The 25,907-nt window shown below is 44.0% G+C and overlaps 1 protein-coding gene across 2 annotated transcripts in view; it reads left to right on the forward strand.

Annotated features, from left to right (window-relative positions):
• Positions 1 to 25,311, forward strand: part of STYXL1 (serine/threonine/tyrosine interacting like 1) — a 70,574-nt gene extending 45,263 nt beyond the window's left edge. For both annotated transcript variants that reach the window (XM_069089457.1, XM_069089459.1), the window contains exons 7-9: positions 7,864 to 7,961; positions 15,024 to 15,136; positions 25,129 to 25,311. In XM_069089457.1, coding sequence (XP_068945558.1) covers positions 7,864 to 7,961; positions 15,024 to 15,136; positions 25,129 to 25,260 — 343 coding nt within the window. In that variant the 3' untranslated portion in view covers positions 25,261 to 25,311. The remainder of the gene's footprint in view (positions 1 to 7,863; positions 7,962 to 15,023; positions 15,137 to 25,128) is intronic.
• Positions 25,312 to 25,907: the final 596 nt, after the last annotated feature.

Consider the following 25,907-nt stretch of genomic DNA (forward strand, 5'->3'; position numbering starts at 1 on the left):
GGGCTCAGACACTTAGCACCCACCCAGAAACACCTGGCTCTGTAACCTTGACCAAGTTACTTAACCCCGATGGCTTCAAAAAAAAAAAAGAAAATGACTGTCTTTGCATCAGGCCCCTCTCCTCCATTCTTGTTACTGCCACTATAACTCAGGCCCTTGTTTTTTCCAGACCTCCAATCTTTCTCTCCTTTAATCCACCCTGTGCTATCGTATCAATCTTCCTATTGCCCATATCTGGTCATAGATCACAGGTTTAGAGTTGGAAGGGACCTCAGAAGTCCTCAAGTCCAACTCCACTGTTTTACAGATGGGGAAACTGAGGCTCAGAAAGGGTGAGCCGCCTGTCGAGGGTGGGGTTGGAGATGTGGTGTGAATCCAGCTCTCCCTAGCTGTTCAGTACGCGGTCTGCTCCGATCATATCTCATTCCTGCCCAAAGATGCTCAGCCATGACTTGTTGCCTCTCAATACCTTAAGTCTAATTTAATTTGACATTCAAAACCCTCCACAGTCTGCACCTAACTTGATCCCGCAAGGGCTATTCTCTGTTCCCCAAACCCATCCAGCAGTTTTCATCTCTCATGCCTTTACCATGAAAGTCTTCCACATTCCTGACCCCATTGCCCAATCCAGTAACCTCTCATCAGCCTTCATCCTCCTTGCCCACTCCCTCTTCCGTCACCTCACTTCCCTGGATCTCTATTTCACTAATCTCTCCTGGTTCTCCTCCTTCCTCTCCGTCTGATGCTTCTCTCTCTCTTTTCTAGTTCCCCTTCCTCCTCCCACACTTAGAGAAAGGTGGAGTTCTTCCAGAGACACCATCCCCAATACACCAGGACTAGAGGTCATTACAATAACAGACTATAAATAACTAAGTATAGTTATCCACCAAGCTCTGTCTCAGTCCTCTTCCTTTCTTGGCTAACTTCCTCATTTCTCTTAATGGCACTTTCATTCTGCCCATCAAAATCACCGAGCCATTCTTGACTCTTCTCTCTCTGTTCCCTCCCCGCCTCCAGTAAAAGCACTTCCAGTTGCTTCCTGAGTCTCCTTCATTATAGCTTTCCATGGTTAGGAAAGAAAAGTTCAATGTGTTTTAGTAGCTTGATTATGCCCACGCAGCACTGAGCTGTGGGTTCCAGGGCTGAATTGTTTTATTCGGACCATGATCACAGTGCTTGCTGCTTTGTAAAATTTCCCTTTCAGGTAGCGCCTGAATGCTGCAGTACTCTGACAAGGGCTCTAGATTGAGAGCCAGGAGTCCTGAATTCTGTCCCTTCCTGTGTGACCTTGGACAAGTCACAATCTTTCCTAGTGTCAATTTTCTTTTTTTTTTTTTCTTAAGCAATCGGGGTTAAGTAACTTGCTCAAGATTACACGGCCAGGTGTTTCTTGGTGGGTGCTAAGTGTCTGAGCCCGGGATTCGATCTCCAGGTCATTCCAACCCTGGAGCCGGTGCTCTTACTCGCTGTGCTACCTGGCCGCCCCTAGTGTCAATTTTCTTATCTGCTAAAGAAGAGAGTTAGATTAAATTTCCCCAAGGTCAATTCTAGATATAATCTGTGACTCTAAACTAGCAACCTGAGATAAGGCTGTGTGCTACGCAAAACCTGACTCAGATTCCAAGGTCTCCTCAGAATGCAGGACTTTGTATCCAGAAGGCTACATTCCTCACTACTCACATCTCCATTATGTTTTCAGGAGTCATTTTCTCCTCACCCCATTTCCAAATGTTACTCAAGCTCATCAGTCTAAATGTCCTGTCATTATTTGCTCATTATAATCTGGTTGGTAGAGTCCTACATATGCTTAATCCAGGCTCCAGGGAGTAAGCTCATCTGTCATCCAATAGTGGCCTTATTGTACTTTTATATCTGTTCATCTCTTTGTTCTTTGCCCTGTTCCCTGTTACTTTGGCATTCCTTCAGCCTTCTGGAATGTGACCAGCCTCCCTCCTGTTGATGTCTGGTGAATCCAGCTGAGTCACCATGCCAAGGAACCATTCTGTCTCCTGTATTTCTTTTGGAAAAATTTCTTTTGGGAGACAAATAAAGAAATTAGACATTTCTAAAGATAAGTGAAAACTAGCAAGGCAATTTCTTTGTTCAGTCATATCTGACTCTTTGTGCCCCCATTTGGGTTTTCTTGGCAGATGTCCCGGAATGGTTTGCCATTTCCTTCTCTAGCTCATTTTACAGATGAGGAAACTGAGGGAAACAGGGTGAAGTGACTTACCCAGGGACACCCAGCTAGTAAGTGTCTGAGGCTGGATTTGAACCCAGGTCTTCCTGACTCCAGGCCCTGCTCGCTAACCACTGTGGTACCACCTAGATGTCCTAAATTCTATCTAAAGGGCCCAGTTAGAGGAGAGGATTCTGGGAATATGGCAGAGTAGGTCAGAAAATTCTGAGCTCTGCAGACTTCCCCCACAAACAAGACAAAACAGAGCCTCAGGGGAGAATATAGAGCAGTAAAAAAACAAGAATCAGGGCAGAAAGCCACAGGAATTTTCACCTTCTAGAAAGTGTGGGGAGTTGGGCATCAGAGGGGGGAAGATGAAGTAAACCTCTGCTGACCAGGAAAGCCAGATCCTGCTGTGCTGCAGTGGGGCAGGGACGCCTTTAGCTGTGGACACTTAGAGAAAGGTGGAGTTCTTCCAGAGACACCATCCCCAATACACCAGGACTAGAGGTCATTACAATAACAGACTGATATAATTTTTTTAAGTGAGCAGGCAAAGGAAAAAGAACCCAACCACAGAAAGTTATTGTGGGAATAGAGAAGACCCAGGTCCATTGTCACAGAAGGATATTGAAGCAAAAAAAAGCCTCTCCTAACCCAAAGAATAATATCAAATGGTCACCTGCCCAAAATGAATTCAGAGAAAAACTTTAGAAAGACTTTTAAAAATCAAATGAGGGGGTGGCCAGGTAGCACAGTGAGTAAGAGCACAGGCCCCAGAGTCAGGATGACCTGGGATCGAATCCGGGCTCAGACACTTAGCACCCACCCAGAAACACCTGGCCGTGTAACCTTGAGCAAGTTACTTAACCCCAACTGCTTTAAAAATAAAAAATAAAAATCAAATGAGAAAGATTGAGAAAAAAGAATAAAGAAAAAAGAACAAGTTTATGTAAAGAAAATCAGTGAACTAGAAAAGGAAATCCAGAATCTTAAGGAAGAAAATGACTGCTTGAAAATTAGAATTGGAAAAAGGGATGCCAGCAAAGTCATAAGAGAGCAATAAATAACAAAAAAATATAAAGAATAAAAAAAATAGAAGAGAAAGTGAAACATCTCATAAGAAAAACAACTGAACTGGAGAACAGATGAAGAAGAAAAAACATAAAGAATAATCAGAGTCCCTGAAAGCTATGACCAAAAAAAGAATCTTGATACAATAATACAAGAAATAATTAAAGAAAATTGGCCTGGAGTGTTAGAACAAGAGGGGAAAGTAGAAATTTTTTTAAAATTACTGATTACCACCTGAAAGAGATCCTACAAGGAAAACCCACAGGAGCATCATAGATTCTGAAACCCCCAGTTCAAGGAGGAAATGTTACAAACAACAAGAAAAAAATCCAAATATGATAGGACCATATACTTAGAATTATATGTATGCATATAATTAGAATCACACAAGACCTAGCAGCAGTGGCACTAAAAGACCGCAGGTCTAGGAACACCGTATATTAAAGGGCAAAAGAATTGGAGTTGCAGCCAAAAATATCATATCCTGCAAAGTTAAGTATAATTCTGACCAAATAAAAGGAAATTCAATAAATGGCCAGATTTTCAGTATTTTGTTGCAAAAAGATCTGAAATCAATAGAAAATTTCCCATATACCATCCCAGAGAAATGTAAGTTAAACATCAAAGACTAATTACAAGGGACTCAAATAAGGACAGACTATTTACTCTTTATATGAGAAAATGTAAACTGCATGTCTAAGATTGTTATTAGTAATTGGGTAGTTTGGAAAAAAAGATTGGGGTAGAGTTGAATGTGGTGCGATACGAGAAGTAAACCATTTAGGAAAAGGTAGAAAGAGTAATTATCTTATACAAATGAGGCGTGAAAGGAAGCACTGACACAGGAGAATCAGGTGGGGGAGAAGAGTTGGTAGTTCTGGAACCCTGCTCTCTTAGGGAATGGGTTACAGAGAGAAAATCTAGAGAAGCATAAAAATCTTCTCATTTCAGAAAGAAATAACGAGTATAGGGGATAGGGAGGGAGGAGAGGATAAGGGAGGGGTCCTAGCGGCGGGGCAGGCTAAGCAATAGGAGGGCAAGGTAACGGGAAGAAATCAAGTAGAGTCAGTAGGAATAGGAAATGAGAGATGCACACACACATAAAGATCTGGAGTCAAGTTTGTTAGTGGGCAAAAGGGTGGTGATCATGATCTCAGACAAAGTTAAAGTTCAAATAGATTTAATTAAAAGAGAAAAACAGGGAAACTATGCTATATGTCAGTCATATTAATATTGTTTTAGACTGTTTAAAATAACTAGATAGTATAAGGTTGGAATATTGTTTTGGCACAGGAAACAATGTGTTGGTGAACTTAGAAAAATATGGAAAGAGTTGGACCTATGAAGGAAGACATTATCCACCCTCAGAGAAACAGAGGACAAATAAGTATAGCATGGTCTTACATAAATGCACATGAATGTATATGTAAAATATATGACTATGATTATAGATATCTAAGTATATGTATGTGTGTGTATGCATATGTTTGTGAACAGCTCTTTAATTATGAACATTTCAATTGTGGATGCTTAGAAAAGGAAGAGGCAGCATAACTTAATCAAGAATGAATCAAGGGGGTGGCTAGGTGGTACAGTGAATAGATCACTGGCCCTGGAGTCAGGAGGACCTGAGTTCAAATCTGGCCTCAGACACTTAATACCAAAACTAGCCATGTGACCTTGGGCAAGTCACTTAACCCCAATTACCCTCCAAAAAAAAAGAAGAAAAAAAGAATGAGTCAAACCAACTTTATTTCCTTTTTTGGACAGGGTTACTAGCCTGGCAGAGCTAGAATGCAAAAAGACTTCAACAAGCTAGACCAAGGGAGCCAAACCTCGTAAGATGACATTTAATAGAGATAAATATAAAGTCATACATTCAGGTAAAAAAGAAAAGTCAACTGCACGAGTTCAAATACAGGATGATGGAGGCATGGCTAGGTGGCAGTCTGGAGATTTCAGTAGACTGCAAATGCTCAAACTCAAGATAAGTCAGTGTGGCGTCTCGGCCACCCTCGAGATCATGTGATGTGACCTCACTCTCTCTGCCCTGCACAGACCACCTAGAGAGCATTGTCTTCAGTTCTGGAGCCACACATTAGGAAGGATATTGATAATGTGGAACGTGTTCAGAGAAGATGACTAGGGTGATGGTGCGGTCAGGAAAAGTGAAATGAAAAAATGCTGAAGAAGACTTGGGAGACGGGGCGGTGTGGCCGCGAGCTGTCTTTCAGGCTGAGATGAGGAAGAGGGAGTCAACTCATTTTGATTGATCTCCCCCCCCCCCCCCCACTTGGAAAAAAGAAAGTTATAGAGAAGCGTATTTTGTTCAATGAAGGAAAAACTTCCGAACAGTGACTTCGGTCCCAAAGTAGAATGAGCTGCCTTGAGACGGCATGGGCGCCAGGGCTCGCTGGAGAGAGAAGTCAGCTGTGAGCCAGAGGATGACCTCGGACCTCTCCCAGCAGGTGACTTTACTGCTCTGGGCGGCAGCTTCCTCATCTGTAAAGTGAAGAGACTGGACTCAGTGGCTTCCAAGGACTCTCCTCGATCCCAGGAAGTGAAGGCTGGATGACCCCTTGTTGGAGATGTTGGAGAGAGATTCCTGAACAGCCCCACTGTGGCCTTGATGGTCACTGAGGCCTCTTCCAATCTTCAGAGTCAGTAGCTGGGATGACTTCAGAGCCTTAGCTCATTCATGTGTGTCCTCAGTTCTTCAGCCAGCCTGAGCAGCCCATTGATCTCTGCTTTTGTCCTGTCCTCTCCCATTTCCTGTCCTTGTGCATGTTAGGAAGTATAGGTGAACCTGGAGTCAAGAAGACCTGAGTTCAAATCCAGCCTCAAGCACTTAACTGTGTGACCCTGGGTAAGTCATTTAACTATTGCCTGCCTCAGGTTCCTCATGTGTAAAATGGTGATAATAATAGCACCTACCTCCCAGGGTTGTTGGGAGGAGCAAAGGAGAAGTGCCTGCAAACTTTACACTGTTATCTAAAAGGTCACTGTTATCCTTGCATTGCCCTCTGTCACTAGAATGTGCTGACTCCAGGTCCTTCTCCACCTTCACTGCTTAGCTCATCTTCCACTTGCTATAGGGAGCCTTTCCTGATCCCTCAACTAGAAAGAGGCCTCCCCTAGTCCATCCTCTCGAGCCATTCTGTCTGGTGTCTTCTCAGCAAGTCATCCCTTTCTAACCTGTATTGTAGTTACTTGCATATTCAGGGAGTCCCCAAAATCTTAGTGCAGTTTTAAAGCTTTTAAAACTACACAAAAACTTTTGGATCACTCTGTAGAGCTCCTTGTATTCCCTGTGCCCAGCCTAGTGCCATTCGCACAAAAGGCATGTAATGACTATTGAATTGAAATCCAGACCCTTCCAAGCCCAGCTCAAATGCTAGTCTCTCCTTATAGGCACATCTGAATGTCCCTTTTCTGAATTCCCATTACACTTTGGTTGTATCTCTCTCAGGCACCTTCATGCTCTATTTAATATTTTTTAACTTATGTACAGTCTTCTCTTCCCTCTACTAGACTGTAAGCTCTGTGAGAACATAGCCCTTCTCATTCAACCTTAGATCGGGGTTCTTTCCTTAGATCAGGGATCCACAGTCCTTGGAGAGATTTCAGGGATGCTGTGAATTTGTTATTGTCTTGATATTTTGATAACCATATTCTCAATAGATTGGTTTTCTTTGGAATCTTGTGTATTTTATTTTATGCATTTAAAAAAAAAATTATCTTAGGAGGGTCCAAAGGCTTCACCAGGACATGAGATGAAGAATCCCTGAGCTAGACAGATGGACAGACAGACAGAAAAACAGAAGGATGGATGAATATACAGATAGAGAGGTGGATGAAAAGAGACAGACAGACAGAGCATTTATTAAGCTCTTGCTTGTGTCAAGCACAGGTACAAATAAAAGAAGCAGATCAGACCCTGTCCTCAAGGACATAAGACAAGACACAAAGAGGAGCTGGAAAGCTGGCTGGGGAGGAATAGAGGGGAACGATATGGCAGCCATGAAGAAGGAGGAAGAGTCCAGATGTGACTGAGTGCAGCACATCTGGTCTCCTTCCTAAAACAGTGATCTTTGGGAGGGAAAGGAGAAAGAGTCCCAGACAAGAGGTTTCTTCAGCGTGATGCTGTGGCAGGTGAGGAAAACAGGCATCAATCAGTCAATCAACCAATATTAAGTGTCTGCTATGTGCCAAACACTGTGCTGAGCTAAAAGCCAGCAAGGAAGCCCAGGTGCTTTATACATTGGGGGGGCGGGGAGAGGAATGACCAGACCTGTGATTTCATTGGCAAAGGAAACTCATGGTGAGAAAGCTCTGTCAATGCAGCCTGACCCTTGCTATGTACCCCAAATTTGCTTTGCACCCCAGAGCCTCATGGAGCTGCCTGGGGGACTGGGAGAAGTGACTTTTCCTGGGTCCCAGGACAGTGTGTATTAGAGGAGGGTTTGAATCTGAGTCTTCCTCCCTCTGAAGCCAGCTCTCTCCTCTAACCCCCTCCTCTACAGACCTTAATAAATGTGACCAAATTTAGCAGAAGTGGATGACAGCTGCAGGTAAGTCTGACCCACTTCCTGTGTATTCCTTTTCTTTAGCTTTGAGAAAGATAAGAAGAAACTTCTTCATATTGAAGTGACCGACTCCCCAGAAGAGGACCTTTTCTCCCATTTCCAGCATGCCTCTCACTTCATGGGTAAGCATGGCCATGGGGGCCCCACCAGCCCAGAGGAGAAGTCATTCAGGGCGTGATCTGCTCACACTTCTGGTCTCTAGCAGACATTACCTCAGATGGACTATATTCTGTCCCAGCTGTGCCAGTGTGATAGAAGGCTGGAGACAGTGTCTGCTGGCATGCAGAAGTCCCTGGGCAGCCCCTGACTTGGTCCCCCAGGGAACCAGCTGCTCTCCTTGGTGGAGAAGCTCCCTTTTCCCATTCCTGGCAGATCCAGGAGCCTCCTTAGCAGAGTGGGACCCCAGCCAGTGGAACTGGAGGGAAGCATGTTATCACACAGACTGAGTGGTGGCACCCAGCGGGAAGGGGGCATGGTGGAGCTACCACCACCACCCATCACCTGCTGCAAGGCAGTGCCTTAGCAGGTCAGCAGACCATTGCAAGGGCAGTCTCAGCTGGGTGGGGACGTGTCTGCCTCTGAGACCAGCACTGTCTGAAAAATGTAAACCAAAGAATCCTGAGGAGGACGGGCAGCCAGGCTGTCCAGAGCCCAAAGGGGAGCTGGCTGAGGACAGACCTCATCCTTGGCTCCCCGCCCACTGTCACTCTCTTGGGAGAGACCAGTCTGTTCCCCATCTTGGTGTTGAAGGAGTTTTTGCTTTGTGTTCTGCTGCTGTTTTCACTGTGGTTTCCTCTAAGGTACAGTGGTTGTCTGTAGCCTTCCTGCTCTGTCAATGTGGATCTTGCGTAAATGCAACAGCAAGGAAAGCCGTAGATGTAACATACACAGGGGAAAGAGAAAGAGATTATTTTCAATGCTATGGGGGCATTGCACCCTCCATGGGGGCTTAGGCCAAACAGAAGAGTTACTGAGCTAATGTAGGGCAGCTGGGGGGGGCAGAAGATGGAATGCCCAGCCTGGAATGAGGAAGCCCTGAGTTCAAATCTAGCCTCAGACACTTGCTAGCTGTGTGACTCTGGGCAAGTCACTTCACCCTGTCTGCCTCAGTTTCTTCATCTGTAAAATGAGCTGGGGAAGAAAATGGTGAATTACTCTAGGATCTCTGCCAAGAAAACCCTAAAAGGGGCCATGGAGAGTTGGAGGCAACTAAAAACAATCAACAACCAAATGTCATGTGACCCAAGTCCCCAGGGCCTTTGGAATGGGGATGAATCCCCACACCTGGGCGAGGGCAGGGCAGAGCCGGCCTCCCCGGCTCTCTTCTATCTCTGAGAGAGGAGACAGAGGATTTCTACCCACCCGAGGTTGCTGAAGGGAAGAAGCTGCAGTGAGAGGGGCTGGCAGCTGTGTCCCAGCCCCCTCCCCAGCTTGCTGTGCTGGAGACTTGGGGCATGGTGTAAGATCAGTGACTCTCTTGTGGTTGAGGTGAGTTGCCTCACCCTGGTTAGAGAAGTCCTTCACTTGGGCTGTCCAGTGTGTATCCCACTATGTAGTTCTAATTTCTCGCATTTCTGTTTTGTCACTGACTTGGATAAATGAGTTTCTTTGCTACTTCCTATATGTGTTCATTATGTAACTGGTATTTGGTAGGAAGGAGTCAAACCTTGGATATAAAGCTTGGGTCCTTATTTTCTCCTATTCACAGCATGGGCATTACCTCACTCAACATGAGAACCTGAAAAAAGGCCTTAGCCTCAAAGGGCCAGGTTCTCCTGTTGCATCCTGGGTCATCTCCAGTCATCTTGATGGATGTCTGGACACTGGACCCAGAAGGTTCTGGGGAAGAAGGTAAGGATGGGGACCTTGCATAGCCCTGCCTCACTCAAATCAAAGTCAACTGCATGTCATGTCATCATCTCCCTGATGCCATGGTCCTCTTCAAAAACAAAGGACAGACACAACAAATAGCAGTCAGAAGTTTGCCATCTCCTACATCCCCCAGACTAACAGTATTTAAGGGAGCAGACAGATACACTGGCAGCTCAGCACCCCCTCTCTCTGAAGAGAACAGGGTGGCCAAGCTCCTGGCCCCAGCCTTCTACTTCCTCTCCTGGCAGGAATTAAAGTGTCCCTTGGAGAAGGGTAGGGGGAGGAGAGGCTAGAGATGCTTTTTCTACCTCCTTTCAAACTATACATCGATACCCCAGTGCCATATGGGGGAGAGACAACCTCACTACATTCACAGTTTCTCTACCTGGGGGAAGTGTGGTTTCAAACCATATTAAGCAAAGCCATCAGCAGTTTGGGTCAAGGAAAGATTGGGAGTGAAGTGCAGCATCTCGTTTCCATTGTCTTCCCACCACTAGTTTGAAATGAAAACCATTCTCCCCAAGGGGCAGACCTGAGAGAGTGATCAAAGTCCACTCCCAGTGGGGAGGGCAGAGGGAAGTGTAGACCCAACCCACAGAGAGGTGGGGGCCAAAAAGAGGGAATGATTTTCCCTCTTCTCAGCCCAGCTTAACAAGAGTACCACTTAATACTTCTGGAGAATGGGTAACCCCTGTAAGAAAACAGGGTGCCAAAGGTAAGCATCTAGCTGCAGACAATTCCAGAAACTGCTTGTAGAGTGTTGTCAGAGGCCTTTCAGACTTCCTCTAGTCAGTCCTAAAGCAAGACTTTTCCCCTTATTATCAGGACCAATCTATCTAAACGCATTTGTGAGATACCAATTCTAAGCTAGGCCCTGGGCCTGCAAACAAGAGCATGGAAGCATCCCAGCTCTTAAGGAGCTCATTTGTGCATCTTGCCTCTCTACAGAGCCTTAATTTTATGCATGAGGAAGCTGAGGATCCAGAGGTGAATTCAGTTTAAAAGACCTTCATTAACAGGACTGTGTGCCAGGTGGCTCAGTGGACAGAGCATGAGGCCTGCAGTCAGGAAGACCTGGGTTCAGATGTGACCTCAACCTCTTAGTAACTGTGTGATCCTGAGCAAGTCACTTTACCTGTTTTCCTAATCTGCTAGAGAAGGAAATGGCAAACCAGTTCAGTATCTTTGCCAAGAAAACTCCATGGATGTCATTGGCGTGCTATGGTTCACAGGGTCACGAGGCGTCAGACACAAATGAACCACAGCAACGTGTCCAGCAGCCCCACAGAGGCCTCTGAAACCTTACGGGTGCCAGGAGGTGTTAAAGACTGCTCTCGGCTGAGTTGTTCTTGCTCTAAATGGTCTGGGTGCTGTGCTGGCAGCAGGCCTTCTGAGGGCCGTCCCAGCCTGATGCGGAGACACCCGGGCCACTTGGGAATTACTTCTTTGGCCACGATGGCCCGTTGCAGCATCTGCTCTAGGTTATTCACCAACCGACAGACATACTCGTGGGTTAGGTTTCTCAAAAAAATCTCCGCTTCTTACGCAATGGGTGTCACGCAGTGATAGCCCTGGAGGGAGATTTCTCCTAACAAACACGAGGGCTCCTGAACCCATTCCTAACGATTGCTGTTGTTGTTCATCCTTCATTTTTGAAGAGGACCAATGACATCACTATGTGACACGTCTTGACTCGCATGTGAATTGGATCTAAGTGAGGCAGAGTTGTGCAAGAGCGCCAGGCCTGAAGTCAGGACAACTCACGCTCCTGAGTTCAAATCCAGCCTCAGGCACTTACTAGTTATGGGACCCTGGGCACATCACTTAACCCTGTTTGCCTCCGTTTCCTTGCCTGTAAAATGAGCCAGAGAAAGAAATGGGAAACCCTTCCAGTATCTTTGCCAAGAAAACCCCAAGTAGGGTCACGGAGTCAAATATGCCTGAAACAACTCCACAGTGCTTCAGCCACCTTCGTGGCCTTTGCAACAAATTGTTCTCATCTGCCCAGTCTGCTGAGGAAAGTCTTCACATGCTTGTAGTAGACATCTCCCTAACTCAAGAAGGGTTTGAGGCCTGTCGCTTACCCTCACTCTCACCTGTGGCTCCAAGAAGCTGTAGCAGGCACAGCAACTGTCTCAGCAAAGGGGCTAAACCAGGTTGAGGGTGACTGCCCAACTCCTACAACTATAAACAAGTTCTGTGGGTCATGCAGGGAGGGTACAATGGCAATGAGGTATATATGCAGAGAACACATGGGCAGCTCCCCTGTCTACTGGGTGCAGTGGGTTGGAACCTTACAAATTCATAGCTTACATTGCTTTTCAAAATAAGGAGACAGGTCCCTTAAAACTGCCTTTTCCCAAGTGACTATCAATCTTTTATTTATTTATTTACTTATTTTTGCCCTTTTTTTTTTTGGAGGGCAATTGGGGTTAAGTGACTTGCCCAAGGTCACACGGCTAGTTTTTTTTTTGTGTGTGTGTGTGTTAAGTGTCTGAGGCCAGATTTGAACCAAGGTCCTCCTGTCTCCAGGGCCGGTACTCTACTCACTGTGCCACCTAGCCGCCCCAGTGACTATCAATCTTTATCCATTTGCCTTCAGTGTATCTGTCTGCTTGGTATAGGTCTCTCCATTGCTGTGTAGCCACTACCACTCTGGTGGACCATACTGGCCTATGCTACTACCACCATTCAATTCCAGCCCAGTCATGGGACCTCTGATGGGATCTCCTAGACTCACAAGGTTATGTGGACACTTTAATACTCATTTAACTTGGATCAAGAAAAAACAAATACAGGAAGTCAAAGGTGCTCACAGCCAGGTGGGAAACAGGGCAATGCTCTTCGCGTTGCTTGACTCTCCAAGCAGTCCTGTGCCCTGCAATCAATAAGGAAATTGAGAGAAGGAAGAGCCTGAGGCCCTTTTGTATGTCCTTTGGGTTCGGGGTCATCAGCCATTTGGAGAACTCTCCATCATTTCCCATTGCAAACTCCTGAGTCAGTCATGGACGCAAATGGGCTTCTCAAGTCCACACGGTCACTTAGACTGGAGCCAGAAGAGGAATGTCTGTGCGTGCCCCAGGGACTGGCCCTCACAGGCTAATCTATTCCCTTTATGCCGTGAGCCAAGAAAAGCACAAAATGGTCCTGTCTCTCATCTTGTTCCCTTTCTCTTGTGCAAGATGATGGCAAAGGGTTGGGAAAGAATCATACAGGGTTTAGACCCTCTGTGAAGATCGACAACCATTGATACTCCAAACGTAAGATAGCCTGGCCCAATGACTGATTGGTAAATATTCTCTTGGAGGAACTGAGTTATATTCATCCTGACATTCTTGTCATAAAATAAACCAAAAGATGGGGAGGGGTTGGGAATGGCCATAGAATGGTAGGTTCTTGTAGAGACAAAGCAGTTAGTAGAATTGTTCTTTCTGGGTACCCAAAGGCAAGAAGAAATATCCTTTTGTGGGACATTTGTTCATCTCACACTGTAGTGCTTGTGACAAGGATTTGAAAAGAAGACACCATGGAAGCAATCACAGATTATGCACCTTCATCTGTAACAAAGGATGAAGAGAATAAGAAATCATATCAAGGACTTGACCGCACTATCCCCAATTAAATTAGCAGAAACTTTGCTACTTAGTGACATTAATACAAAGTTAGGAATAGGCGAGGACAGTGATGAACACACTGGAAAATATGGATTAAGGGAGTAAAGACCAACAGAAGTCACAGAGACTGTCTAGAAGCTTCACATGCACATTGGCATGAGTTTCCTTTGAGAAAGAATGGCAAGGACTTAGACATACTGCATCCTGAACAACATCATGAAAAGTGAAATCAAACATACTTTAAGTGAGGAGAAATGACATTACTTCTGTGAGAGCCATACCTCCATCAGCTGGACCCAGACCACCAGCTTGTCAGAGCACAGATCAAAATTAATACAAGGCTAGGAGAACACAAATGAGGGAGGAAACACAAGGAAAAGATGCAGCATCTTCTGGGCCTCTGCTGCATCTGACCCTGGATATTCTCTTCTCACCGGGTGTTTGTGATATGGCTGGCATCTGATTCTCCTACCCACCTGACTTCATTTGCAGTTTCCTTTGATGGCACAGCCATCATTTCACACTCCCTAGTGAAGACATCATATGCAATGTTCCATACTGTAGATCCCCCCACCTCTTCAAAAGAATGGGGGTAGGTGCTAGCTTATATCTACTTATTAAAGACTATTGATACTATTAATCGTGTTGATTATGGAACTTGTTGAAAGAGGAGGCTCCGTTAAAAGAGGGTGTGGAAAGTACAGAGGCTCGAATAACCCAAACCAGCCTCGTCATTTTCCTCCATAAGTACACATCCTTCAAAGTAACCTTTGTCTGAGAAGGGAGCTGAAGATGCAGTTCAACAGTTTGCTGCCGTTTTTGCCTGGAGAGTGCCCCCCCCGCCCCCCATTCTTCAGTTAAAAAGCTTTGGTGATATCAGGTCCTGCTGCTTAACAGCAATCCCTGTAAGTTGGAAGAAGTAATCTTACCAATCCTGTTTCGATATTCAGGTTCAAGAGTCATGGATGCCTTTTGCCAGTCCTCCTTGGCAGTCACCTTGAGTTCATAGAGGTCACGGAAGTTTATTAGTTCTTGCAGAGCTGAGATTTGAAATCTCACATTCTCTCAGCTCTCACCAATTGCTCAGCCCCCAGAGCCCCATCATTTAACTAAACAAGCTTAGGACAGTGGTCTTTCCTCTCCGCATGTCTTCTGTGTGTCAGAGGGGAGTCACAACAGAATCCATTTATGGGGAAAGTTCATGTGCCATTTCCCAGGATGGAAAGGAAATGTGATTTCCCAGAATCAACACAGATCGTCCATTCATTCATTCATTCATTTGTTTATTCAACAATGACCTGCTCTCCTTAATAAATCACACTTTGTTAAGTCCTAGAAAAGATACAAAACTTAGATAAGATACCATCCCTGCTGTCTTGGAACTGATGGTCTCAGAGAGTGATAAGACAGTCAGTCAGAGGACCTTGGTTCAGTTCTGCCTCTGATATGTAATACTTGTGTGATCTTGGGTAAAGTGGGCCTCAGTTTCCTCCACTGTAAAAAGAAGGGATTGGATTAGATGGTATCCAAGGTCTTTTCCATCTCTAGATATATGCTCCTATCACCCTACAATTATACATATACATGACACAGGGAGTACTTTCAATATGCAAAAACAGAACATAAGTCAATTCACTTAACCAAGGCAAGGTGGCATTTAATTTTCCAAAACTAATGAGCCTTTTCCTTTTGTTTCAGATGCCCATGTTAATTTTGGCTCTGTTGTCCTTGTTTTCTCTACCCTGGGAATAAGTCGCAGTTGTGCTATGATTTTGGCTTATCTCATGCATCGAAATAGAGAATCCTTAAGGGTACGTAGACCAACCTTTCTACTTTCTTCCTTCTTTTCTTCGGAGTGCAAGCAGGGGTGTCGTGGAACTCCAGTGAGCTAATGCATGTAAAGCACATTGCAAACCTTAGATAGATGCCAATAATAATAGTAATGGCAGCAACAAAATTATTATTATTGTTCTCCTCTAGGAGAGTGATGACTTCATCCCATGAGCCTTCTAGTATTCTCCTGCCAAGCTTAAATGATGTTTAAACAGCAATAGGGAGGTGGGCTGGTGAATGCTTAGGAGTCAGGCTCTCAGAAGAAAAATATACGCACATACACTTTGCATTTAATCTGCATCATTAGCATATTCTCCATCACTTTCTTAAATCTAGACAATCAACCAAACAATAAACCAAGCCTTGATTTGTAGCAGCTACTGGTTTCTGAGGTACATTTGATCACACTGGAATTTTTTAATTGGCTTTTCACGAGTTGGTCAGAGTTGGCTCCAGCCCACTCCCATGTTTACATCTACATTAACTGACAATCAATAGACCCGTCAGTCAGATATATGTCAAGCAGAGATGGAAGTGAAATAGGATCTTATTTTATCTTATCTGCAACACTGGAAAATTACTTAGAAGGTTGGGAGAGTTCTCTCTTCCCTATCCTGGTCAAAACTCTACATAATTGGGGTGGTTAGGTGGTGCACTGAAAAGATCACCAACCCTGGAGTCAGGAGGACCTGAGTTCAAATCCAGCCTCAGACATGTGATCTTTAACTAGCCGTGTAACCTTGGGCAAGTCACTTAGCCCCAGTTGCCCTGCCTTCCCCCCCTCTAAAAAACAACAGCAAAAAAACCTCCATAATTATAGACCTATATAACTATAGAAAATCTACATCTGGTTAAAGCTCACTTAAGATGAGTAAGTGTTGAGCCCTTACTAATGTGTCTGCTTTTATCAATGAACCACAAGACATATTAGACATATGTAAATAAATAGTAAATTAATATATATATATAGTAAATAAAGTCATTTTCTTTAGGAAATTCTTTCCATGTACACATAGGGAACAGCACACAACCATCACATGAAATATACACACATATAGAATATATGTGCGTAGGATACACTTGACCAGAGCAACTGACACTTTCAGTGTTTTCCAGGTTGCTGATGCCCCTGGTAATGTCATACTTCTCTCTGCTGGGAGCGTCATCTCTGAAGGGCATCATTCCAGTGGGGTTTCCTGTTATCTTGGTCACTGAGCTTCTTTCTGCTAGTATATTCTTGTCTTTAGCTCTTAAAGATCACTTACCAATTATCTCTGTCTCCATCTGCTAGTATGCACTAACTAGAAAGCCCCTCACTGATAAAAACAGAAAGATAGCTCTTTAGTTATAAACAGAAGCTGTGAGAGACCTCAAAGGCTATAAGCCAAGACTAAAGTGAAAGGAGAGTTGGTGTATGATTTTTTGTTTGCAGATGATTGTACCCTCAATACAGCCTCTGAAGGTGAGATGCAACAAAGTATGGATCATTACTCTGCTGCTTGGGATAATTTTGGCCTAACAATGAATACTGTAAGAATTCTCTTATATTATAAAATTTGAGTGACTATTTTGAACCAGAAATGGCGTTAGACAAAGAAATTTTTAATCTTAATTTTTTTGAAACAAAAAGACAGTGGGAAAATTGTTTAAAACCAGTTATGTTATTTTATTCAGCCCTAAGCTCTCACTTATGAAAATTATAAGATTGTTAACTAAGTTACTTGGGGTTGTTGTGATAATGTTAAAAGCTAAAATTGGTCTCACAGCAGCTCTAAGGGCAGATGGAGTGGATGGTTCCTACTCTCCTCCCTTAGAAAATGGCCAAAGTCACCTCCAAAGCAGGGCTATAGGACACATGTGCCAGTTACTATATACTGGGATCCTAAAAAATAAAATATGGGAACCTTGAAAGACATCTTGGCCAAAAAAAAAAAAAACAGGGCAAAATAAATTGAATTAAGTTTGAAAATAGGGTACTTGTCACACAGAAAGTATGTGGTTTTCATCAGTCTAGGGGAAGGATATCATGGGGTTGAACAGGCAGCCCCTTCTCTGGGGTCCCTGCCAATTCCCTTATTTTGTAAACTTGTCAGATCCCCAGAAACCTTCTGGTGGGCAAGGTCATCAGCCCTGGGGGAAAAAAAGCTTGTTTCGGTATGGAGTTCCAAACAATGGATTCTGTAAGCCAGCAGCACAGCACCTATATGTGGAACCATTGGTTACAGCAGATGGAGAAGTTTTGAATCCTGTACATAAGCTCACTTACCTTGGCACTGTACTTTCTAGGCAGAGAGAGAGAGAGAGATAATGACACTGAGGCACACATTGCCAGAGCTGGCTCAGTTTTTGGAAGGTTCCAAAGGAAAATGTGGGAGAGAAGAGGTATTAGACTGACTACCAAACTGCAGGTCTACAGAGTCGTCGTGCTGATCTCATTGTCGTCTGTCTGTGAAACCGGGGCAGTCTACCAGGAAGCTGTATCGCTTCTATTTGAATTATCTTAGGGAGATTCCTAAGATCACCTGGCAAGAGAAGGTACCAGGCGATCCTTTCTTGAGCTGAACTGCCAAGCATTCAAACTCTACCGCAGAGAGCACAACTCCAGTGGGCTGGCCACATTGTTTAAATGTCAAGCAACACTTGCCTAAAAGACTTTTATGGAGAACTCACACAGGTCAAGTGTTCACATGGTGGTCAGAAGAAACAATACAAAGACACTTTCAGGGTCTCTCTTAGCTTTGGAATTGATTGTGTGACATGGGAGACATTGGCACAAGACTGCCCAGCATGGCATGCCCACACCAGAGAAAGTGCTGTGCTCTATGAGCAAAGCAGAATTGAAGTAACTCAAAAGAAATGTGGGGTGTGCAAACTTGGAGAACGCACCCCAAATATTCACATGAATGACTTGTGTCCTACCTGTGGGAGAGCATTCCAAGCGCATCTTGGTCCGCTCCACCACAACGAGACACACTGGAACTCTACTCTAACTCAGTGATATCATTCTGGTCCTCCTCGAGAGTGAGGGACAAGCAATCACAAGAGACCATATCCAACTGAAGAGGAGCTAAACAGAAGCCAGGCAGTGTCCTTCACGGAGAATTTCAATCTTTTCTTTGACCCGTGTTTGGGCTAAATCACAGTCCATGGGCCAAAGCAATTATTTGATTTAGGGTTGGAAATTGTTTATGCCTCTCACTTAGCCCTTTAAGGGGACGTGGTGCCTCCAAAAAATACCCCAAAAAGTTTTGTGGAAGGTAGTAGGGGGTGGGGATGGGGGGTAAAACCCATTTTCTTTCCAAGATCCTATCTGGGTTGGCAAGTGAATTTAAGCCAGAGCTAAAAGTAAGCAAAGAAATTAAGGCCATTGTCTTAGCTTCCTGTCCCATCCTGTCCCATGTTCCTGCCTTTTTTATTATACGTATCTGTCAGTAGACAAAGCAGACTTAACCTAGAGTTGTTCTATGTTAATCAGTGAAAAGCTCCACGTTCTTCCTACTTGTTCTCTGTCTTATTCACTGTGTTAGAGGTCTGTCCCCCAGAAGATAAGCAGGCATTTTCCGCTGCCTGGGGTAACAATGTCTATTTTCTGTAAGGTTCTTGGGTCAGAGAAGGAGAGAGCTGTTGTGGTCAGAGTCCCTGGAAATGGAGTCTTATTTGTCTAACATCACTTTCATATTCTGTTTCATTGAGAAAATCCATTCAAGCTAAGGGCACATGCCCCCCACTTTCACTGTGTTCCCAGTATCAATGGGCCCCCAGGAACTGTTAAATATCATGAATATCTTGGGAGGTTTCTCTGCATTTTGTAAGACAAGGGGAAAGTATAGGTGTAGTTATATTGGAGTTAAAACTTCAATGATGCAGCCCAGGTCAGTAGCAGAAACCACTGCTAGTAGGTGCTTGAGTTGGGATTCGAACCCAGAGCCTTCTTGACACCGAGGCCAGGGAGCACTCTGGCCCGCCAGTTCAACCATCCTACAGAATTTTGACCTGATGGCCACACACTAGGAAAGGCATGTCAGTACAGCCCATTCCATCAAGAGCCTCTCTCGGGGGGGGGGGGGGAATCTGCTACTTTGAAGCCTTTTTGTCTCTGCCCTCCTCATCCTGTGACTATTAACTCTTCCTTGAAATGACTTTGTATTGACTTCTTAGATACATGTAGCATCTTCCCACCACAGGCCTGCTACTGAGAGTCAAAGAAACAGAACAGAAAGGGAATGTGGGCTGGCTCCGCCTTGGTGGTCAACTTGGCACAGGACAGCCTAGCAAGTGTCTCCCCAAGTTCTCTGGCCACAAAAAGCAAAGCTGCACCCAAGCAAGTTGGAAATAGCAAAATTCCACCTTCTGGCAATGGTTTAGTGCCCATAGTTCTGAATGCTGAGAAGATGAAGACATGAATAGGCAGGTAGGCAGGAGAGGAGGAGGGAAGGGAAGGGAAGGAGGGAGGAAGAAAGCATTTATTGAGCACTTACTGTTAGTGAAGCACTGTACCAAACCTTGGGAATACAAAGAGAAAAGTAATACGGCTGTGCTCTGAATGAGCTCCCACTCTAATAGGGGAAACGGCACGTATGAGAGGTGATTGGCCAAGTAGGGAAGCGATGAGGATGCATAAAATGGATAAAGGCATGAAGACTTTCACATATCAGCCAAATGTGAAATGGGTCTTATCAGTTAGAAGCTTTTTATCAAGAGCCCCCTCAGCTCCTAGTTCCAAACAGCATGGGTACTGACCAGTATAGGGCAAGAGTTAAAAAAAAAAACAACTTTACCCTTTAACCTAGATTAGAGGAAATAAGAGGCAAGCTGCTGAAGTCCAAAGAGGGGAAAGGTTCAGGAACCCAAAGCCACTGGAAATCCAAACTTTAGAAATTACACCTAAAAACCGAAGAGACGACAAAAACCCGAGGGTCTGAGGTGACTCTGGAAAGGAGAAGAGTACACTTAGATCAGGATTTCAAGGAGCCCGTCCTGAGTGTAATCACATAAATCCAGCCAGAAGACCCATGGTGACAAAACAGAACATTTCTAAATTAAAATCTGCTATGTCACCTTGAGCATGCGTCACGTAAAATGTGTCCCACCATGGGCTACATAAAAGCATGTGAACATTTCAGGACTTTGACACTACAGTCTAGGTAGTAGTCATTGCTGTGGATACAGTGTCATCAAGAAATGCTAGCAGGGACCAGACAAACAGCACCATAGCGTTAGCAGCTTGGGAGAGTGCTGAAGAACTGGGGATGGGCTTTGGGAAATTACATCAATATCTGGTTCATACATGTGGTAGGAAACTTGAAGATGGTACTGCCTAATCAAAGGCAAAATAAAAGAGACCTACAGAATGGAACTGGGAAAATAAAAGTATAGCAGAAATTGTGTTCTCTTAATTAGGAAGGGAAAGAAAAAACCCCAAAGTTAAAGTGATACAAGGAGTCAAAGCTGGGCGAAGAATAAAATAAACAATCCAATGTCGAGGGAAAATTTTACTACATTGGATAGAAAAGCAAACAAATCAGGAGAGAGATCCTCCTAAGAAGGAGAGGGGAGAACACTTCTGGTTTCTAAAATGGTCCCAAGAGTTCAAAACAACAAAACTGAGAGTTGGACCAAACAAGAAACAGGAAGTGTACACACCATTAATAAATGATCAACAGAAACTATGCTAAGGGAGGCGACTAAAACTCCAGCTGTTCTGCATCCCTGGAAAGGGACTGGGGTGGGGGTGGGGGGGCAGGATAGAGCTGTGGTTCTTGGCTCATGGACACCACAGCAATATATGAATGACTAGCAAAGCATTTTCCCCAACACAAACATGATCTTATCCTCATTAAGAGACAGTATCCCGTTCACTACCAGAAGATGAGAATACTAACCAGCTCCCTGAACACAGGGGTTTCCAAAAGCCTTCGTGTGCTTTAAGAGGCCTGCGCAGGCCATTTACATGTTGTGTTCTCTATACAATGCGTTCATAGTACATAATCCCTCAAATCTGCAGATACATAAAAAGAACCACATATTGACTGAGGAGCCAAAAGGGCCTCCCCACAGTCACAGGGGACAACAAGAGTGACTCTATCTAGTTGGTGTGCACACCTGCCTTCACGATGGTGGCCAAGCCCTTTACTGTCTCACACCTGTGGCTTGTTCATGGGCAGGGACTGTGCAAAATAAACCCAAGGACAGTGAAAACACTAACGACAGCACTCACTACGCAAGCTGGAAAGCCAGTTTGTATTTAAAACATGCCACCAGCATAATAATGTCCAGAGGAACTGCTATCAATCACGACTTGTGTTCAGAGAAAACCCATTATGTTTCTGCCTGAAATTCACTATCATCCTTCTTAAACAGAAGTAAGTCTGCTTTCCAAATCAGAGACAGTCAAGCCAAAACATCTTACTAATCATTTCAATGACATGGATAAGGTCAGCTTATATGGCTCCACAAAGAACATAGAAAAGAGCTCCTTCATTTCGTGAATTCCTTCTCCAACAATATCAAAATGGTATTTGGGCTTAAGAGCTACATCTTTTTTTTTTCAAGTGCTTTAACTTAGGATTTACATCATTCATTTCTGCCAGATTTTGAGTTACAAATTTTCTCCCTGTTTTTCCCCTACCCACCCACCCCCAAAATAGCAGTCCCACAGGATATCCCTTCCTCCATTCTGCTCTCTCCCATATTTTCTCCCACACCCCTTTCAACTTTTCCAGTGGAACTCTATGCCCCAGTGCCTGTATATCTTATTTCCCAATTACATGTAAAATAGTATTGATAATAGTATACACACACACACATATATATATACATACATATTTGAATATTTGATTTTAAAACTTTGAATTCCAGATTCATTCTCTTCCTCCCTTGTCACCCATCCTTACTGGGAAGATAAGCAGTTCAGTATAGGTTGTACATGTGTGGCTAATGCAAAACAATAACATAGTAGATATATTGTAAAAGACTGACTATATTTCCCTCCCTCCTATCCCACCTCCCACTTGTTCTATTCTCTACTTTGATCCCATCTCTTTTCAAAAGTGGGTGCTTCCAACTTCCCTCCCCCCAGCCTGCTCTCCCTTCCATCATCCCCCCTCTCATCCCTTTCCCCCCCCTACTCTCCTGTAGGGTGAGATCCCCTATTTAATGTGTATTTCATTCCCTCCTCAAGCCAAATTCAATGGGAATAAGGTTGACCCCTTCCCTTTTGCCTTCCTATTCTTCCCCTCCATTGTAACCATTTTCCCTTGCCTCTTCTGTATGAGATAGTTTACCCCATTCTGTCTCTCCCTATCTCCTCTCATTATATTCCTCTCTCACCTTTAAGAGCTATATCTTAAAGTATACCAAGGAAAAGATAGCCACTGAAGGCTTTGAGCTTGAACGTGAAAGTCACATTGATCCAAATGGAAAAATATGGAACATAAAGACACTGCACGTTAAGAAAACGGGGGGGGGAGGGGAGTGTGCAGCTAGGTGGTGCAGTGAATAGAACGCTGGCCCTGGAGTCAGGAGGACCTGAGTTCAAACCCAGCCTCAGACACTTAACACTAAACTAGCAGTGTGACCTTGGACAAGTCACTTAACCAAAATTGCCCTACCTCCCCTCCTCCAAAAAGAAAGAGAAAACAGAGAGAAGGCTGAATGTCCAAGAAACTTACTAGCATCCTGAAATCAAATCTAAATGGAAAGACTAGGTTTAAAGAATGAAAACTTACCAATAGCAGTCTTAATGTCCATTTTCAGAATAATAAAATAGGTTATAATGAATTTGAAAAATGTCCTAGCAAAATCCAGCCAATATTCATGAAACATAGGCTCTGTCACCTTAAGTGGGAACAATGAATATTTCCTCTACAAAAAGGAAGCAGATTAATAACAGTTGTTTTTTTTTTTTAAGCAATCAGGGTTAAGTAACTTGCTCAAGGTTACACAGCCAGTTATTTCTGGGTGTGGTGCTAAGTATCTCTGCCCAGATTTGATCCCCAGGTCATTCCAACACTGGAGCCAGTGCTCTTACTCACTGAGCCACCTGGCCGCCCCTAATAACAGTTACAAAAAATAAAAATCTTCAGAAATACTTTTGAAACAAGCAGTTACCAATCACTGCACAGTAGTTAAGGCACAGTAGTTAAGTAGTTAATGGGTACACACCTTTGGGTTTCTCCCAGATAAATGAAAATGGCTTACCTCTGGCTAGAACCTGTAGAATGGCTCCTATAAAAGAATGGACACAAAAGACACTGTTTGGATAACTCACATCCATGTGAATTCAGTATATTCACAGGGAAACATCAAACAAGTGACTCTCCTATGGAAATGAGGGGCTTAGGATGGCAATTCAACGCCAGACCATCACCACAAGAAATTACAAAAGGAATATGCTTTAAGGAGCCAAGACTTAATGAGCAAGGCTGATTTTTGCAAGGAAATGGCAGAAACACTTTATTCCAGGCTTTCAGTATTCACCACTTACTGAATACCTAGTAAGACATGACCCTGTGGCTATAATTTATATGTCAGAAGCTTGCTATCTTTCATGAACTGACAGATGACAGATCTCTGTACTATAAATACAGACTTACAAATAACTTGGAGAACTCAGCCAGTAAACATATAGAAATGGAACCAGTTTTGTTGTTATTTAGTCATTTCCAGTCATGTCTAACTCTATTTGGAGTTTTCTTGGCCAAGATACTGGAGTGGTTTATGCCATTTTCTTCTCCTGCTCATTTGACAGATGAGGAAACTGAGACAAACAGGGTTAAGTGACTTGCCCAAGGTCACGTAGCAGGTAAGTGTCTGAGACCAGATTTAGACTTCCTGATTTCCCAGCCCAGCATTCTATCCACTACCAAAAGAGCTGCCCTAACCAAACTATTCTCATAGGCCAAACTATTACCCATAATTTCTGCACATAATGTTGATCCATAGCAATTTTGAACATTGTTTCTAACTGCTGTCATCTTACCAGAACTTCACAGTCTTTCCAAACTACCTATAATGAAACAACTTTCTCAACGTAGCAACCTGGTGTGGGATATTAAGCTCACATGGGAACAGACTGAAGTACCCATTACATTTGTTATTCTGGCTACTACTGGGAGTTGTACTAAAAATGCTTTCCATGAGCCTACAGAGGAAGAGCTTGTATCCACATACTTTTATTGTATCTCCTTGTAAAATAGTCCGTAGAACATTTAATAGAATAGTTTTCGGAGGTCAGCTTGTCCCAGAACTGCTTCTTATTGAAAAAGATGAAAACAAGAAAATTGAAAGCTGCACTCAAAACACACAATAAAACAGATTTCCATGTTTGCAGAAATACTTTTTGAAAAAAACCAGCCCTTACTTCCCAAAGGCCGTTAACAAACACATACCACTGGATTTGTCAAATGGAGGCGAAAGTTTGTTCCTGAATGGAACTTGCTAAGATCCAAGGATGAACACCAAAGCTCCTTCTTGGGTGAAATCCGCATGAACTCAAACAACCATCTGTCACCAAAGTGGCAGCCGACAAGTGATTGATGCCAAGTGAAGCCAGCAGAACCAATTCTGGAATAACCACAACATCACAGACAATCAGAATGCCAGGCAATGACCAACTGTCATTCCAGACAACCGAGGAAGGAGCGCGCTGCACAGCTCCTGAAAGCTGACGAAGATGCAAGACAAGGCGTTCGTTTTTAGACATGGTCCGCGTAGGGATTTGTTTCGAGTACCCATGTATGTGTATCTTACAGAGGTTTGGGGGTTTTTTCCTCTTAAACTGGGTCAGGGGAGGAGGGTGAGAGGGAGAGAAAATAAATGCTTGGTAATTGCATGATAAAATAAAGTGAAAGAATGAAAAATAATGTTACCAGGGAACATTATCTCACTCATTCTAATACAAGGGAGAAAACTGCCACAACCCTCTCCACCCTCTTGACAAAACTTAACTTTCTTCTTCCTGTATTTGCAGAGATCCTGGGCCCACGTGAAGAAATGTAAAGACAACATTCGGCCCAACAGAGGCTTTATGCAGCAGCTGGTGGAATGGGAGAAGGTGATCCATGGGGCGGTTGTCACCGATATTTCAGATCCCCTTTATTGACCCTTCCCCGAAGCTTCCCAGAAAAACAAAGCCTTCTGTTTCTTCCCTTCAGCTGAGGTTGTCTCTTTGACCAGCCTGGAGCAGGACAGAGGGAGGGGATTCTTGTGATTCCCCTCCTCATCCTTGGATTCCAGAATTCCCAAGTAGTTGTGGCCTCCAGTCATTGCTTAGGACAGTCCTCTGTGAGGTATTGAGGAAACAAGGAAGGAAGGAAGGAAGGAAGGAAGGAAGGAAGGAAGGAAGGAAGGAAGGAAGGAAGGAAGGAAGGAAGGGATAAAGGAAGGAAAAAGAAGAAGAATTGGCCTAGCCCCACCCCCATTTGAATGTCAGATGCTTTCTCTAAAATTAGGGGGCTGGGTCAAATGATCTTTAGGCCTGTTCCAGTCCCCGGTCTTATGTGAACAAAGTAGTGTTGTCTTCATCCGTGGCCCAAACAGCACATCTGGAAACACAGCTCTGCAGCCTGACTGAAGAGGTGTCCTTCCTCATTGCAGACCAAGCCAAAGTAATTTGTATTCCCCCATAACAATTAGGTGGGTACCCTTCAGCCCCTTGCACTGAAGGGGTACACAGAGCTTATCCCATGCATCAATGAGGCTCCAAGGCTGTCTGAAGCTTCCTGAGATATGTTTTTGACTAAGGTGAAC

Source organism: Petaurus breviceps, unplaced genomic scaffold, assembly GCF_028583685.1.
Source record: "Petaurus breviceps papuanus isolate PSGF00001 unplaced genomic scaffold, PetGlider_PUasm1.0 186, whole genome shotgun sequence".
NCBI classification, from domain to species: Eukaryota; Metazoa; Chordata; class Mammalia; order Diprotodontia; family Petauridae; genus Petaurus; species Petaurus breviceps.